The 18,632-nt window shown below is 40.1% G+C and overlaps 1 protein-coding gene across 1 annotated transcript; it reads right to left on the bottom strand.

Annotated features, from left to right (window-relative positions):
• Nucleotides 1-12,618: 12,618 nt before the first annotated feature.
• LSM7 (LSM7 homolog, U6 small nuclear RNA and mRNA degradation associated) lies at nucleotides 12,619-18,215 on the bottom strand. Its single transcript, XM_072405213.1, has 4 exons — nucleotides 18,083-18,215; nucleotides 15,136-15,226; nucleotides 14,264-14,335; nucleotides 12,619-13,101 (listed from the first exon to the last, which is right to left on the bottom strand). Exons 1-4 carry the CDS (start codon nucleotides 18,086-18,088, stop codon nucleotides 12,959-12,961), a joined length of 312 nt encoding a protein of 103 aa, XP_072261314.1. The 5' UTR covers nucleotides 18,089-18,215; the 3' UTR covers nucleotides 12,619-12,958.
• Nucleotides 18,216-18,632: the final 417 nt, after the last annotated feature.

Genomic DNA, 18,632 nt, shown 5'->3' with positions numbered 1-18,632 from the left:
CCAAAACTGCTCTATCCTTTTGAAACCTTACCGGTGAATGTACCACGTGCAGCCTTGGGGCACATTCAAGCTGAAGTACTTAACTTTATTTGGGATTATAAACATCACCGTCTTCCCAAATCTGTATTATGTTTGTTGAAAAATAGGGGGGTTTAAGTGTACCAGATTTTTTAGAATTTAAATATTTTTTAGCTTCACATCTTCGTCAGATTGACTCATGGACCACTTTAAGGGCTTACAAAAGATGGACGGAGATAGAGAAACTTTGGCTTGCCCCTGCACATCCTAACTCGATGTTATGGGGATCCCCGCACTATGTATACCTGACTCATGCCTATTGGGACCCATGCAGTTCACTAGACGAATTTAGCTTTGTAGTAAAGAAAAGTTCCAGGCTTTACTAGGCGTATGATTTTTCCCTGGGTTTCTAAAAAGATTTTTAGTTTTGGACATATTTCTAATCCAGTTACCGGGAGGTTATCGCTCTTTTCAGATCTACAATCCAAATTTAAACTACCTTCATCTGCTTAAAACAGCTACCTACAAATCCGTAGTTTTGTCTTTGGCTTTGTCTTTTCACCCCCCACGTCATTTGAACACGTATGTGCAGAAGGTTCATCTTGTGGAGGGCTGATCTCGGAGATTTACCGGATATTGACTACTGAACCTGCGATGCCTTTAGTTGAAGCATGCTTATATTACTAAATAGGGAACCATTCTGGGCAGGAAACTCCCTCCAGCTGTGGCAGGTGATATATGGGGTAAAGCTCATAAGAGTTTGGTATGCACGCTGTATAGGGAAAATGTATACAAAATCCTTATGCACTGGTACTATACCCCAGACAGGTTTCACTTCATATATCTATCTTGCAGTAATAGCTGCTGGAGGGACTTCCGGTTCCGGCGCCCGATGTGAGGAGCTGTGTGAGGCTCCAGCTCCATCTAGTCCCTCCAGAAGCTGACTGCACAGAAGGCTGCACAAGCCAAGATGGCTGACGCCATATCAGACCACAAGGCTGAAGCACACAGTCCAGGTAGGATTGAAAGCCCTGCTCATCTCTGCCCCTCTATTGATTAAAAACAGCTTGCCTCTGAGGTGTCTCAGCACCTCCAACCAGCACTGCTTTTGAATATTAAAGAAGCTTTAGCAATACATTTCCAGCCCATTACAGAGCTGGTACAGAATCATGGGGCAGAAATACAAGCCATGCAACAGCGCATTAGTGACCTGGAAGATGACCTGACTAGTACACATACAAAACAGCAACAAATGGGGGATCATTACCAGCTGCTGCAAGATAAGATGATAGATCTGGAGGATAGAGACCGCCGTAGTAACCTGAGAATTATAGAGGATTTCTGAATCATATAAAGCACCTGATCTCCATAAAATCTGCTCAGATACGCTTCCTGAAGCTCTGGGGTTGAAACACCCTATGAAAATAGAAAGGGCACATAGGCTAGGCCCTCTTCAGTGGAATAAAGCACTACCCCGGCCAATAATAGTCAAATATTATAACTTTAATGATAAGCTCCAAATTTTAAGGGCATATCGGGGATTTGTCTACTTCAGTATCGAAGATCACAGAGTCATGTTATTCTCAGATTACTTAATGAAAACGACCAAAAAATGCCTGGCCTTCTCCCCGATTTGCAAACAACTCATCGTCAAAAATCTACGCTTTGCACTAATGTATCCTGCAGTGCTCAAAATTTTTATTCTGGATCAGGAAGCTAAGATTTTCACAGATCCCTTGGCGGCTGCAGAAATGGTGAAGGCTTTGCCAAATTCCACACCCTCCTCCACCCCAGTTGCTACACCTCTCAGGCAGCAAGATGACACGGAGATCCAGTCACGGAGATCCAGATCCCCACAATCCTAAATGCTTGCACTCTTGGCCGTATAGCCTGGGTGGGCCTTTTTACAGGCCCCTAACAAGGAGCCCCTATTTCACTAGTTCTCTATCTGTTGTCCACTAGATGGAGCTGGTGGTCTCTGTTGGTTTTTTCTTTTTTTTTTCTTGCTCACACTGCAGATGAGTGATTATATCCTCTCTGATGTAATGTATGGAGATGGCAGAAAAGGTAGATTAAGAGTTTATTGGTGTCTGCTGCTGTTTCCTGCCATTTCTGCTGTCATTGTACCCCATATTGGGAAAAAAGGAAGTCGCTTCAGAGTATTATGTTATGGGACAAATATGTTGTTAACTGTTTGTTTTGCTCATGGGTATGCCAGAAATCTAAACATCCACAGACACCTTGCTGCTGTCATTGATCTGATTATGCATCTACAGACCTCTTCAAATATGGAAAAGATCCTCTTCTCGGTGCTGCCGCTCGGTTGGGACGACGACACGGGACCACTCATATCTTTAATTCCAGCAATTATAGCTCTTTTTCCCCAAAACCCCCATGATGAAAATTGTATCCTGGAATGTGAAGGGATTGAGATCCCCCACCAAGTGCACTACTGTTCTACGCCACTTAAAGAAATTACAAATTAATGTAGCTATCCTTCAGGAGACCCACCTCTCAGCTTCCCATTTTCAATTGATGGCTAAAGATTGGGTGGGGGAGGTGTGGGGGGCTTCAGCCTCAGGCCGAAAAGCTGGAGGACTCATTCTTCTACACAAGAAGCTTTAACACTCCATAATCTCAAAGCCCTGTGATGTTTTTGAGGGAAGATGGGCATCCATGACAGTCCAATTCCAAGCCAAAGCCTTAACCTTCTTGGGGGTTTATGGTCCTAACTCGGACAATCAGGTTTTATAATAATCTGCTCACCACAGTGCAATCCCTTCCCAAAGTGCCTTTAATTGTGGCGGGTGACTTGAAGGCTGTACCCAATTCTGTGGAAGATAGGATCCCACCACCACCCAAGCAGGGCCATACATCCACCAATGATAAAGTGTTTCTATCTTTCCTTACAGGGACTGCACTGACTGACTCCTGGAGACATCTCCACCCCTTGGAGAAGGACTTTACCATGTATCTTAGGTTCACTTAACCATGTCTAGATTGGAAACTATATTACTTTCCGAGGACCTCCTGTTTAAAATTGATTCTGTTATTATCCATCCTCTTGTGATCTCGGATCATGCCCAGTTTCTATGACTCTGGCAAACAGCTTCCTTGGTAAAACTGAATTTATATGGCGATTTCCTGCCTATCTGGCTAAGGATGAGAAATTTCAACACCAGTTACAGTACTGGTGGCGTGATTTTGACTATCACAATGCAAGACATAAAAACAATCCCCATCTGTATTGGGAGACGGCCAAGGTGGTCATTAGTGGTAAAATAATGGCATATGTTTCCTCAACTAAAAAAGAAACTTCACGCAAATATTGTACCGCTTGCCATACTGCCAGGCAGGCATACTTGGTATATAAATCTTTGCTCTCCATATCTGCTAAAGAATCTTGGATGCAAGCGAAAAAAACCTGTGATTTTTGGTTTGGCTAGTACAACGCCACAATTTGCTCTTACCGTGAGGTGGAGATTTTAGATACGGTAACAAATCTGGGAAATTGCTGGCCAATCTTTTAAAAGGTTTTAGAGCTCCCCCCCCCCCCTCGTATTATAGCCATAAGGGACAGGTTCCGGGGTTGTTCAAAAATCACCCAAGGACATAGCTACTATTTCTGCATCTTATTACAATGATTTATACACCTCTCAAAACACAAATTTTACTTTTTTGCATTGTTTAGGTCTTCCACAGTTAACTAAGGAGGAACTAAACTATTTAAATGGCTCTATAACGGAAGAAGAAGTGCTCAGGGCTAGCAAGAATTCTGGTAACTACAAGGCACCTGGTCCAGATGGTTTTTATCTGAGTTTTACAAAATTGTAATCAATGAGGTCACACCATCCTTGTTATCATTGTATAACTCCATGTACTCTCACGCTTCTTATCTAGAATCTGGACGGCTAGCGTTTATTAAAGTTCTTCCAAAACAGTATAAAGATCCATTGGATCCTAGCTCCTACCGCCCTATATCTTTGTTGAATAAAGATGTTAAACTATTTTCCAAGATTCTAGCAGACCTCCTGGCAGGCATCCTCCCTCGATTGGTCAGTCCTGCACAAACGGGCTTTATTTTGGGGAAATCCACTACCTATAATATTCAAAAGGTACTTATGGTTCTGGAGCATGGTAGGTTGAATCGGTCTTCTCAGGTATCGGCGGCTCTTTTAGCCTTAGATGCTGAGAAAGTGTTTGATAGTGTGGAATGGCCTTGGTTGCACATGGTGTAGGAGAGGTTTGGATTCAAGGGCCATATTGCAAACTCTTTCAAAACTTTTTATGCGAGTCCAAGAGGCCAGATACATGTGGCAGGGGTATCCTCATTAGTGTTTTCGCTGTGCAGGGGCACCTGGCAAGTTTTCCTGTTGTCTCCTCTCCTCTTCAACCTAGCTGTTAAACCTCTAGCAAGATCTTTTCGAGATCTAAAAATTTATGAGGGAGTGGAGATAGGGGGTAAACATATTAGTTTGGCGATGTTTGCAGATGATATAATGCTTTTCTTTGGAATCCAGTCAGAGATCTACATAAAATCATCCAACATATACAATTTTTTGATGGGACACTGCCATCTTATCAAGATGATCAGCTTTGCGAGACTAATGTATCCTATGCAGACATTGCCTTTTCTGTTACGTCATACTGACGTTTAGAAACTCCACTCGGCTTTTACCTTGTTTATTTGGCAAGGTAAACCCATTGGTACGGCCTTTTCCCCTTTTAGGACTGGCTTGGCGGGAAATAAAAAAGTTATTTAGGTGCCATATAGAGCCCACTACTGCTACCCCTCTGCGCTCTACACCTTACTTTCCTCAAGGTCTTGCATACAAGGCATTTGAAATATGGGATGAGAGGGGCCTTAGATGTCTAGGACAAATGTTAGATGACTCTCATAAACTTCTTCCATTTGACATGCTTAGACTCATATAAGCACTGCCAGCACTTCACTTTATGTATTATTTACAGGTTAAAACCACCTTTTTTGGGTCCCCCGCCTTTTGCTCCAACCTATCATTACCACCAGTAGTCACACTTCTTTTGGGGGTAGCCTCTGCTAAACACTCCATATCTCTCCTTTATCCTCGCTTAATGGAAAGTACTGTTCCCGCCCCTGTTTTACTGTCCCTTGTATTGAAATGGGCTTATTATTTGGACCTTTCCCCCACAGATACTCTGGATCTTTTGGAAACTAGTTGGGAGCGTGTGTGCAAGATAATGATCAGTGAACAATGGAGAAAAGTTCAATTTAAAATTATCCATAGAGCATATTATGCTTTTGATGTACCTGTCAAACCTGGTCCAGGCTTACTGCATGTCCTAAGTGTGCCTACAACAGAGCACCATTAAAGCACGCCCTTTGGAACTGCCCTGGTATTTCACAATTCTGGAAAAAGACAGTCTAGACAAATACGTCCACATTTGGCCCTCTTCCACGATGCTTCCACAATAACACCCCTCAATATTACACAAACACAATCTCCAATTTATAAATTTGAGCATCTCTGTCTTTTAGCAGCCAAGAAATGTATACAGAAACAGTGGATAGAACCACTTCCCCCACTACCTCGCAATTTTTACAATATATCCAAGCTATAATGATTATAGATAAAACTGAAGCCACTCAGCATAGTGACACCCATCCGCAAAAGTTTTTTGACATGTGGATGAACTATTTACGACACACTTTTTCACCCACCCACTTAACGATATTATTCATACAATACAATAAAATATATATATATATATATATATATATATATATATATATATATATATTTCTTAATGTCTCTATTCTTTTATTTTATTAAGTTCTCACCTCTAGGTTTGAGCACTATAAATATTAAAACAGGCAACATACATAAAACTGCATTGTGAGTAATGCTAAACTAATATGTATGATTAACCACCGGGGCGTTATACTGATGTCTAGATTTCTGTACCAAAAGCGTTACAGGTTTTCATTAAATTTTTTTTTTAAATTGTAGACCTGTAACTTACAAAAATATGTCCGAAAAGGGGTCTAGTAGATATAATAAATATAAAAAATGTTTGAAACACACAATCATGTAAAAAAAAAAAAATTACTTTTAATAAAATTAAAGGAAAAACACAAAAATCGGCTTAAACAAGAATACATAAATAAATGAAAAATACTGAAAATGCGATAATTCGGTATACTGTATAGTAATATATTTTTCTAAAACACCTCCCTAGTGTCCGTCACATACCTATAGACAAAACCACATAAATATATTTTCTATTATTTTGGATTGGATTGGATACAGGACTTTGTATTCAATCCAATACAAAATGAGAACAAAATTCAAACTCTCATTATGTATTGGATTGAATACAAATTCCTGTATCCAATCCAATACAAAATACATACTTTGTATTTATTTTTAATTGAAACTCATTCATTTATTTTGTATTGGATTGAATACAAACTCCTGTATACAATCCAATACAAAATGAATGAATAAGTTTCAATTTGAATTTCCCGCACACGCGCCAACGTCATCGCGCACGCACGCACAAGAAGCTGGCCGGCTTTTTTTTTCCTCCGCCGGCCGGCTTCTTGTTTCAGAGAGCACCCGGCGCTGGACGGAGAATGACGCGGGACGATCAGCGGGACCAGGTAAGAAGCCGGCCGGCATCTTGTGGTCCGCCGGCCAGCATCTTACCGGTCCCGCTGGTATAGGAGACGGCACCCGATTTTTAATAGTGAGAAAAGTACGGGGTTAACGATAATTGCAACTTTTTTTTTCACGGAAAAGTACGGGCTTAACGGTTGGGAGGTTATTAACTTTGTACAAGACTGGATAAACTATAAATCAATATTTATTGTCGCTATAAAGACTAAAAACTTTTACTGGGACCATCAGGAAAAACAAAGGGATGGCTGGTCTTTGTCAGGCAAAAAAAAGTAGTAGTCTAACCTACCCTCAACTCTCAAGACTATCCCATGCTTTTTTAAGAATGCGAAAGGGCTCTTTTGCAAGATAAGGCTACCAATTTTAAGATCTTTCTAGCTAATGTAATAGCAAAAAGAAAGGCCAACTTCTACTATAAGAACAATAGAGCAAAAAAGCTCGAAGGGAGGCGTTTAAAGAACGGGAACAATTAAAGTACGTTCTCATGTACCAATGTGACTCAACAGGAGGAGAGATGCAAATAATGCTCTGTGCAAGGGTACAGAGTAAATGCCTAAAGGTCATGCAAATAAAACCACGAATAACCATGCTTAGTAACAGGTACTTATTCTCAACTTAAGGAAGTTTTAAATCTGTGCAAACAGAGCAGACTGAAAGCCATAGGTAAGTGACTTGAACCATTAGAAGTAAAAATCTGAAGTACAATGGTATACCTTCTGGGAAAAGGATTATGAGCACAAGCATGGTATAAATCTGTCTCTGGAAGACCTCTCTCTCATCTTAAAGCCGAGGTTACAATAGCCCTGACATTAAATAACTGAGAGGAAGGGTGTAGAATTTGACCCTGGAGCAGCTGGTAAACAAAAAAAAAGTTCAAGTACCAGTACTCCGGTTTGGAGTAATGAGAATTACAGGATTTAAGTAAGTAAAGTAAACCTAGGTTCAACAGAGCTGGAAAGAGATGTTCTGCCTCTTCAGAATATTTAAACTGGATGGGAATGCAGATGCAGTAGTAAACAATGTTTTTCCTGGTGATTTCTATGTCAAAACACAGTGTTTGCAAGCTCCTGATATTCCTTTGGGAACTGAAGGAGGATGTGAACTGGGCAATTGCCCAGGTACCCCATTCTGTGTAGGTCAGTCATGTAACTGCACAGTTGAGGCAAATGGGACATGGCAAAGTTTTGTCAGGGAAAAGCATGGGAAAAATTAAGCCTGCTAGGTGAGAGCAGCAAATCAGCCTGCATCCTGTCACGTGAGAAACCGCTAATTAGCCAAGTCATCTGAGACAACCTCTCTTTCAGGCTGCCTACATTGCCATTCTACTCAAATATTTCCCCTGTATTCATAGCACTAGCGTAAAATAGTGATACTCTCTTAATACTTCACTTAATTCTACTTATCAATGATTACTTCGAACTATACATGATTATTCCAACAGAAAACCAACACTTTACTTTAATTTGATCCATTATAGAAGAAAAAAAACTCTGCAATATGGAAATTAAACCTTCCCTTCCCAATAAACCAAAAAAGCCAGTGTAAAACTACTAAGTGGACAAATAAAAAAAGATCAATAGCCCTTCTCTATCCATTCCCCACAAGTTAATATTGGCTAAAATTTTGGCCATAGCCTGTTCTACTTGCTTTACCTGATTTTTCTGGGCTCGGAGAATCTGATGGTGGATTTAAACTTTTGAATTTATTTAATTTAATTTAAACTGTACATTTTCAGATCACAAAGAATAGTCCATAAACAGTCAATATTTTCTCCCAGTGATTCATTTATGGGCAATTCCAGATGTGTAAGTCACATTTTGACACATTGACTCAGGACACCTGTGGGGACTTAACTCCAGTCTACATGTTCTACCATAAGCTCTGGAGTTTGCTGAAAATCAAGGACAAACCCTACTTCTCCCTCATTGGGCGAGGAGACCTGTTGATGCAGATAATAGTGCCTTTGTTCCATTTTTACAAGACCAATCACCTACTACTAGAGAACTGGAGATATCCCCAACTGGGTTGGCAGAGACTGACTGTTGAGAGACATATACTCATAGTCTCTATGGGTTTTGCCAGTTGTTGGAGATGCTGTTCAAGGCATGCCAAAGTTCTATCAATCAAACCTACCAAGGGATTTTGGAAAGATTCTTTTGGTTGGTTGATCTGAGAAGTGTTCTTCCTGTCAGCACTTACATCTGTTAAGTAGTCCAAAGATCAATGACAATTTCTTAAGACAGCAATGAGGCTTGGACACCCCTGAAATTCATTTTTCTTCCTTGGGTTTATTGCTGGTTTTAAAGGCTTTGATGAAATGGCCTTCCCATCTGATAGAAAATTGGACTATGGAGAAAGAAAACAAAAAGCAAAGAATCCCCTACCAACACGCATTAACAGTTAAGTTTCAACATGGAGCTGCCTAGTGCTGCTGCATTTAGCTTCATTTTATTGTCCAAGGCAAAGCTACCAACTTCTCCTCTCCGCCCGTCTAAAAAGCTTGGTCTGTACTGCAGTGGGATAGGAAGGCCAACCCAGATCATTTTTTCCTTTCTCAGTCACTACCTAAACAGGGGGGGACATACCTGCCATCTAGGGCCCACCCCCCAGGGTTCTGTACATATCACCCCTACCCCTCTACATTCTGATGAATCCCATGGAGCCTATGGTCCACAACAAACTTAAATTCTTGCTGTGCCAAAAACCATTGGGTCACCCTAGCATTTACCTTTATTCTGCTTCATCCATTTTAGTGGAGTATAATCAGATACTAGCCTGAATTTCCTACCTAGTAATAGCACAGCTGGTCTTAGGCCCTTGATGGCCAGACATTCTTGCACCAGTGCCACATACTCTCTGCCTCTGTGAGCTAAGACCATAGGATGCTCCTTTCTATTGACCCGATAGAGGACAGCTCCCCAACTCCCATTTAAAGAATCTGTTTGAACCACAAAGTCTTTGGAATCCAGGGATACCAAGGCAGATGCTGACTTAAGCGCTTCTCAGCCTCCGAATCCCACTTTATCTGACTGATTTTTATGACTGATTTCCAACCTTTGGTCAAGACAATCAAAGGGGTGGCAATGGTGGCAAAGCTGGGTAAGTATTCAAAATGATTCCACTATGCCAGTGAATGCTTGTACGTGTTTGAAAGAGTGTGTGGCCAGTTCTAGATTGCCTTTACTTTGCTAAGATGAGGTTTTACAAGCTTTCTTCCTATAATGAATCATGAATCCAAGGTACCTTGCTTCCTCCATTCCTATTCCACACTCGATTTCCAGTTAACTTGCCTTGTCCAGTAAATCTAGTATGGACTAAACTTTGGGCAGATGGGACTCCCAGTCCCTACTAAAAATGACAATGTTGTCTAGATACATGGAGGTGTATTTTTAGTGGGGCCGTAACAATTTGCCCATTGCCTTTTGGGAAAAGGTTGGAGCGGTCTGTAAACCAAAGAGCAATGTCCATCTGGAGTAAAGAAACCAAATGTGGTTAAGGGTATTTCCCAGTAGCCTATTTTTCAAGGTCCATAATAATAGTGGCAACATAATGGGCAGGGCTTAATCTCTCAAACAGTTCATCTACCTGGAGCATTAATTAGGAATCAAATTTGAACAAATTCCAGAAATCACTGAAAAATCACAAAGTGCCATTGGGCTTGGGAACCAACCAAGCATCCCTAGATACAGCAATTTTTGACCCCATCTGAGACTGCTTTTCAACAAACTTTGGCTCAGTAATAATGTCATGTTCAATGACATTAGTAAGACCAGGCAAGCATAACAAAATGGTCCTTATTTCACTGGAGGAACTCCCAAACCTGCAAAGTGTGGGCTTTGGACAATGTGTAGGCTACATAGATTGCCTGTCCTTCCCAGGATTCATAAAATTTACATAAATCTGGAAAGACTTGTTGGTGCATAAAAGTAGTTTTATAAACCATGCTGACAAATGTCAAAACCTATACATTTTTAGGTTCCTGTTATCAGAAAAATTTTGTGCAAATATTTGAAACAGTATTAAACTATACAAAATGAAAAGATGAAACATTATACACATGTTGTATTTGTGTATTTTGTATAATTTACAGTAAATGTACACACGCTCATGAATACATCAGTCCAGGTGTGACTTTAACTGTGCAGTCACTTTTCCCAACATTTATGGTTTCGGAAATTATTTGACATTATTATTTAACCCCCTAAGTGGTAAAAAAAAAAAAAAAAAAGGATGCTGAAAGTGGTAACCCCCAGTCACACTTGGGGTAGCTAAATCAGTGATAAGTAATAGTAAATAGAGCCTTACGTGATCCGCCAGTGTCTTACTTCGTCTTCCTTTGCATCTCCCTGCTGCCTCTGGCTGGCGCATCTGGCGAGTCAATAGGGAGTTCCCGGTGATGGTGGTGCGTGCGCACGTCGCAATAGGGGCGCAGCCGGAATTTCAAATCATTTTGTATTGCATTCAATACAAAATAACTGTATTGAATGAATACATTGATACATTTTTAATGTATTATTTTGACATGATTTTGTGTTTCAAACTTTATTTTACTCATACTATTAAAATGATATGTATTTTCATGAAAAACAACGTACTGCGTTTAGACCCTGGACAGGAATAAACCACGCAGGAGGTTAAATCTGAGGTTTTAATACAATTTATTAAGACCTATTTTGTTTTTTATCTCCACATTATCTGTTATTATTAATTGCCACTGATAATATTACATTACATGTAATTGTAGAATGTGGGTTTATGTTCTTTTTTTTTACCTCCTACATTCAATAAAACTTTAAGTGGGGAGAAAAAAAACAAAAAAAGACGTCTGCTAAACAGCAGTAAGTTAGTGGGTTTTTTTTTATTTGCATTTTCTGACTAAAGTATCACTATTCTACATTTGTTTTTTCAAACAGATCAGTTCCAAAATGCAGTTGCCCTACATTCCTTTGAAATTTTTTTCAGAGGCTGTTGTGTAAAACCAACTACCTTTAAAAGGCTGCAACACCTTGGCTGACCATGTTGGATCAACCTTTTTACTGAAGGCATAAAACCCCAGTGGCAATCAGCAATTTACTGGTTACCCTGGGTACACATTGCTGGATAAATATTCTGAGTGCCTTTTTTCAAACACGAGGTTGCTAGGGACAATTTAAGCCCCTCATGCAAAATGCATTTCCACTTACTACCACTGTGAGCTGTAGATATAGTAAGTATAGAAGGGGTTCCCTAAAGACCTGAAAGTTATTTCGAAGATCAAGAAAGACTGGACTAGATATTTAAAACAAATGGTCACATAAATTAGCCCTTTTTTGTCTTTATAGCTTTTTTGTCCTTGACTGAACAAGTATGAATCTAAGAAGTTTTGACTTAAATGGTTACAGACTACTCGAAAGTCAAGACAAGACAATAGAACTAGGCATAAGTAAAAGCCGCATCAGGTCTTTCATCTTTACCTCAACTTTCAAAACAAAAAAAAGTTTGCAAGCATTAGGTCACATTGCCAAATTTCAATTGTGTGTCAATCCACACTACACTTATTTCTTTTAGAAAATGTAAGTTGTCTGGCTATCTAAAGTTTCATTTTATCCCTACCTGGGACAAGCACACACATTCAAAACTTCTGCAAAAACCAAGTGGTTCTGCCTGGAGTATAAAACGCTGCAGTAAATAAACGCTTTTCTTAATCTAGCCTAAAAACAGGTCAGTCACTCATAGTATAGCCACTAAATCTTCCCAACATCCAGGTGGCTGTCATTTCAGAACGAGAACTCATATTTCTCTATTACTAATTTGCTTAAAAAAACACACACATACACACACACTTCTGCAAAAAGTGAGACAGAATATGTAATACAGATTGCATACATACTACATACAAGACAAGCTTTTCAAAATTAAACTGTTTGATCCACAAAGAAAGGAGAATCTGTTCTACAATAAATGTTGAACAAAATTTTTTCTTTGAAATTTATTTCAAATATGTAATACAGTGGAGAATCAAAAAGAAAACGGCTTACAGGGAGTTAAAAAACAAAAAAAAAAAAGCACAAACAGCATGGCCACACCAGTTGTGAATCACTAAAATAAAGCATGACTAAAACAAAGGAAATAGACTAAACTTACAGAGCAAGTCCTGACTTGTTGTACATGGCTTATATCTGCCACCACAAAAAAAACAGTTTGGATTTTTTTTTTTTTAATCTTAAAAACAAAAAAGTCTTCAACTTGAAGTATGGTGCATCCCAATGGAATCTATGTGACTGGGGTTTCCTTGTAAAATATTAACCCTCTTGCTGCTGAATGAAAGGGTTTGGAATAGCCTCCATGCCATCTTGTGGACAGATAAGAACTACAGATGTCCCTCGGCAAACTACAAGTCCAAGTTGTCGTGTGTCCTCTGTTAATTTGTACTGATCATCGGGATCTGTAAAACAAACGTTTTGTCAATGTATATCCTAATGATTGATTACTTAAAAAGTGTAGTAAAATGAATTCATGCCTATAACAAAACATACAGGCAATTTGTTTTATTTCATTTCATATTATTTTTGCATGCCTTTCCCTACCCAACTCTCGCCCCACCTCAAACATCCATGATTAACCCAATTCAACTATTGAGGTTCTGCGGTTTGCTTACAAACAACACCACAATGGGAATCCCTAACCCCCTCTGGGTACGAGTCATTAACGCGTATCTCTAGGCAAAGATATTAGGAAATAAGATTTACCTCCTCAAGTTCCTATTGCTATCTGTGTCCAGATGGTACTGGTGATTGTTACCAATACAGGAAGTGAAGAGAAATCCAACATTTTCATTGTATGTGCCTCTGGGCTAGGAAGTTTTACCAATATTACACAGGCAACAATTACATGACCTGGTATGCCTATACATACACATTAAATTAATGAATCACTGTCTTGCTTGTTATGCCTCTAGGGCAGCAGTCGCCAACCGTTGGTCCACGGCTCTGGCCGGTGCACCCCCTAACGGGGTGATAAGCAGGACCCCGCTGGTGGGACGCACGGTCCAGAGCCCCAAACTACGTCCCCTGTACAAATCCCTGGCTCAGGGAAGTGTGCGGGTTGTGTCCCTGGACACAACCCGCCCACTCTCCCATCACAGCCTCAGACCTGCAACGGGAACTGGGCGGGGTTATGCCATCATGACATCACTATGGTTTCTCCCCCTTTGAGTGACACCCGGCTTTCCACGCAATCACGGTCAGGAGCCGGTAATTTTAGTGGTCCGTGGGACCAAAAAGGTTGGCGACCACTGCTTTAAAGAGTGCTCTCCTGCAGCTGGATCGAACAGCTCTTCTAGTTCTGTTATTATGAAAGTCAACAATGGCTAGCCATGGATACTAATGCATTCTACATAGCAGAATAGTACAGATTAACCAGAGAGCTTAGATGTAGTTATTGTAGTTACCCCAACATCAAAGTCCCTAAAAGACATAATTTGCCCTACTGACATTAACCCTAAACTATGCCCTTTACTATGCAACAATTTGAATCCAATATATTTTATGAGACAGACAAATTTAGTCGTGCTTAGTTTTTCGCAAAATATAAAAGTGTACACCCACCTCTCATATATTCTATGGTTCCATCCAATACAAGATTTAAAAGAGGGTCAAATCCTTTCAGGACTCCACTGGCTATTGAAAGGAAACACACATCAAAATACTAGCAAACAATTATATATTAAAATAATTAAAGCACTGCCTAACTATTAACATTAATTTTTTGCTGATTGTATTACCACCAAAAAGATTTTTCTAATTTGTGTACTATTGACATAACAGAGAGGGAGGTGAAGGGAAAGCTCCCTAAATGGAATAAAAATTGTTACAACTCTTTCCTATTCAACACAAAGCTTTAAAAAATGTTGTTTGCAATTCACTTTAAAAAAACAGGAGAACAAAGCTTCTCATTTGTCAGCATTCTGAGCAGTACTTGGGAGCATGTAAAAAAAGTGGGAAAAGTTTGTGTGTCTTTAAGCTACAAAATACTTTGAGTCTCAGCACAAACAATAAAGCAATGCATTATGACATGGACTATATTGCAGTACACCAAAACACACAGTTCATATCATAAAATGTAAGTGCATTTTGATGCTATTCAAAATGTACTGCATAATAAGCAGTACTGAAAATGACCCAGTCTGTTTTTATATAATAAGACATATTGTTGTTAGACATTGCAGCAGTAAGTTTATCAAAAAACAATGGTACTTTCCAAATGGTAAATATAGGAAAACACAGCGAGAATATATACCAACACTGTGATTAGGCTTGCCTAACAAACCAGGAAAAAAATCCACCAACAGACAGCTACTTTCCCAAATGTCATACTTCTCAGAAACGGATTACAGAAGAATGCTTTGCCCCTTTTTACCAATGCTAGAACCAGACCAATTCCTGAGTTAAATACACGAGAATTTCTCTTACATACGTACCTTCTCTGCCACCCTGAAATTTCACTCGAATGGTCTTGTCTATGTATTTGGAGAGGTCAAGTATGCTTTCCTTTTTCTTCTTTTCCTTATCCTTAAGAGGTAATAAAAAAATCTAAATGAATTTTCAGCTATTTGAAAAGAAACAGTAAAAAAATGCATATAAAAAGAGACATCTTTTTATTTCAGGCTTTAAAAAAATGCAAGCTTTTGGAAGATGTTGTGGTACAGATATTTCTGAACTCTGGTATCTTTCTATTAGGTCATTTATTCATTCACCTAAAGAAAAAATCCAGTATTTAAATATATAGAATGGAAATACAAGTTTGTGTGCAAGAAATTATGTTACATTTAGGCAGCTTATTCATAATATTGAAATGCAAAGGCATTTTACAAACATAAATAATCATATAGCTTTTGATATGTTGCAGTTAGTGTCTTCAGTTAAGCCTGGGTGGTGAACACGGACCTGTAGGTGAAGAAAGTTTAGTTGGGGAAGCAGTGGTAACAAGTTCCTGGACAGGTGCCTACACAAAGGTAAGCATGCACCAGAATCATCAAATATGCCGACAAATGCACACCAATGGAAATTTAGTTCCGCTTTAACTAAGAGATAATGAGTTGAAGTAGAGCTCTGGCTAAAGCTACATACACACTTCCAATTATTATCGTTGGAAAACGAACGACGAACGTTCCTGCACGATATATATGAACGATCGTATAGCACCGATCCTGCACATAGAGTTAACGACACGATCGTTCGTAGATATTGTACACACAATAGATACGATCGTTTGAGCGATAGAGGAACTATGTGCACGACAGGAAAGTGAACGGACGTTCGTTCATCACGCATGCTCTGAACATGGACGATCAACGAACGACCGTACACACGAACGATGTTCAACGATCGTCGTCCAATCCGATCCGTCGGTCCGGTCGTTCGTTTCCAGCGACTTTCCTCGTTCGTCGGCGTCGTTGGTTACTTTTTTACGAACGATTTTTTGCCCAATCGATCGTTCGTCGTTCGATTGGAACGATAAAAATTGGAAGTGTGTACGCACCTTTAATCTTTTGACTAATCAGTGATAGCAGACACCCGAGTATTCTTGTTCTGTACTTCTGCTTTTTCCCTCCTTTACCCCTGATGCAATGTTCAGGCGCAAGATTGGGTGACATAGATTGAAAAAAAAACTTGCTGATCTCACAGTGCATGCTTGAGATCGGCAATTTTTTTCCCGACAAAATCAAAAAGGAGCAGCCAAGAGCTTTTCATGATGCGTGACGTAGGTACCCGGGAGGCTCTACGCTCCCATTCATTCTTGATCGCCCAGGCTAGAGGTCCGCAAACTATTTCAGCCACTAGGCGATTAATGGGGTGAGCAGGAGGACTTTCTGAGTCCTGCCCTAATGGCTCCGCCTCTACTAGGAACGCCCCCTGAAGAGAAATCCCTCTCCTCCGTTTGCATTGCGAAGGAGATGGATTTCCCTTCAGAGGGCATTCCCTATTTACCACAGCCTGCATTAACACTTCCGTCATCGTGGTAAATAGGGAACAGAGCCACAGCAAGAGGAGGCTCAGGAGCCGCATGCGGCTCCGGCCTAATCCCAGCCGGCAACTCATGGCTCTGGAGCTGCCCGTTGCCCGTGAAAATTCTGGGTTTAGGTACGCTTTAAGGTTTTGTCAATTTGAAAATTAGCTTATCCCATAACAGCCACTGATTGACATGCACAGGGAACTGATGTATTTCTTCCTAAACAATGTTTGTCATGGTGCTCTCTAAGACTAAGCCTGTTTAGAGTTATAAAACTTCATGACAGGTGAATCCTTGGTGAGGATTCTGTCTGTCCATCATGGGAGAAATAAAGGTGTATATGGGATTTAGTGTCACGTGTGCTGGGACAAGCTCCGGACTTAGCTGCACCCATGTCTGGTGCTACATATTGGGCTTTTATTGCAGGGACATCATCAAGGTCAGTGGAACGATGATTGACAAGTCTGTCCTATACACTCCTCTCTAACATTGTTTGTCTGACATTTGTACAGCGCTGCATTATATGCTGGTGCTATACAAATAAATGTTATTATTAGGGCTCTCCTTGGTTTGTACATGCTGCAGGGAGAGTTAGGCTGTGTACACACATCAGATGATTCTAGCCCAATACGAATGGTCAGGCTCTTCTCTGACAATAGTCTGATGTGTACAGAGGTCTCCCATGAGGTCTGATGATGAACGACCAGAATAGAAAGCGGTCTCCCCTCCATAGAAGAGACCGGTGCCGTATGTACAGCGCCTATTGGTTCATCTGACAGGAAGATCTTTTCCTGTGACAATCATTGTGTGCAGGCAGCCTTAGACTCTCAGCTATTACCGGCCCCCAGAATATGGGAACTAATAGTAGGGAATTGCTTGTAGTGTCATATACATATTGTTATATTCTATGGGGTATTTTAATTTATTGTTGTAGTGCGGGAGGTAGAACCTCAGCCAGTGGATTTTTTTGCTTTTTTAGGACGTCTGACTACACTTCCTGAGATACACCTGGATTTTAAAGGAAATTCCCAGACAATTCCTCTGAGTTCTGCTGGCATTTCTAAAATGTAGCCTCCCCCTTCCTCTCCTGGTAATATTGGTCACTATTACAACAAGAAAGATGCATTGTATGGGAACACAAGCAATCCAACCTTGCAGCACTTTGTGTGGCATTGGGAATTTATTAAGGAGAAGACATTTTAAACAATGTAATCATGCTCAAACTCTCATGAAGGAGAACACATGTCAAATGAAGTTACATGGCCCATGTTGTACTGGCTCAGGCTCACAATTCACTCTTTTTCCTATCCAGGGCTCTACAATACGGAACATTCCGCCAGACTTTTATTCATTGTAATGATAAAAGAAAAATCAAAAATTCTTTCCATTCACACAGCACTTCAAGCTTCACTTACCGCCATCTTTCCGCGCCTCTACCTCACAGCCCGGTATCTGCCACTTTAACCATTACATGGGGGTGGCCCAACGATTCCACTTCTAACACGTCTCTAAATTTTTATCCTTTCTTCGGTCTCTTTATTCAGGAAATGTATATACTGTTTATTCTGTTCTGAAGAAAACTCACAGTGCACGAATTTATGTATTTAAACACAAAAGCCTATGTTTGCCTCCTATTTTTGGTAGCGTCCAAAATCTGTTCCTGTGATTTATTGTTTCAGTCTTCAATACAGGAGCCATTTTGTAGAAGAACAAAGCTTGCTTCCTTAGGGATTTTAGTCTCCAAAAACATGGCTGCCACCGATCAGTTAACTTACTGTACTATTGTTCTCTAGCTTATATCGATTCAACCAACTTTTTTTTCTTTTCCAGACACAGTATTTTTGTGCATTGTTATTATAGGATAATATTAGTTCTGTAACTCTTCTGGCGGCTCTCCCCGTGGAAAGAAATGTTTCATTAAATAAAGAGCTTCATCTACTGGATTCACGAGTAAAATGGAGGCAC

The sequence above is a fragment of the Pyxicephalus adspersus genome, chromosome 3 (assembly GCF_032062135.1).
Source record: "Pyxicephalus adspersus chromosome 3, UCB_Pads_2.0, whole genome shotgun sequence".
Lineage (NCBI taxonomy): Eukaryota > Metazoa > Chordata > Amphibia > Anura > Pyxicephalidae > Pyxicephalus > Pyxicephalus adspersus.
The sequence above is the reverse complement of the archived record's forward strand: the minus strand, read 5'-3'. Positions and strand labels throughout refer to the sequence as shown.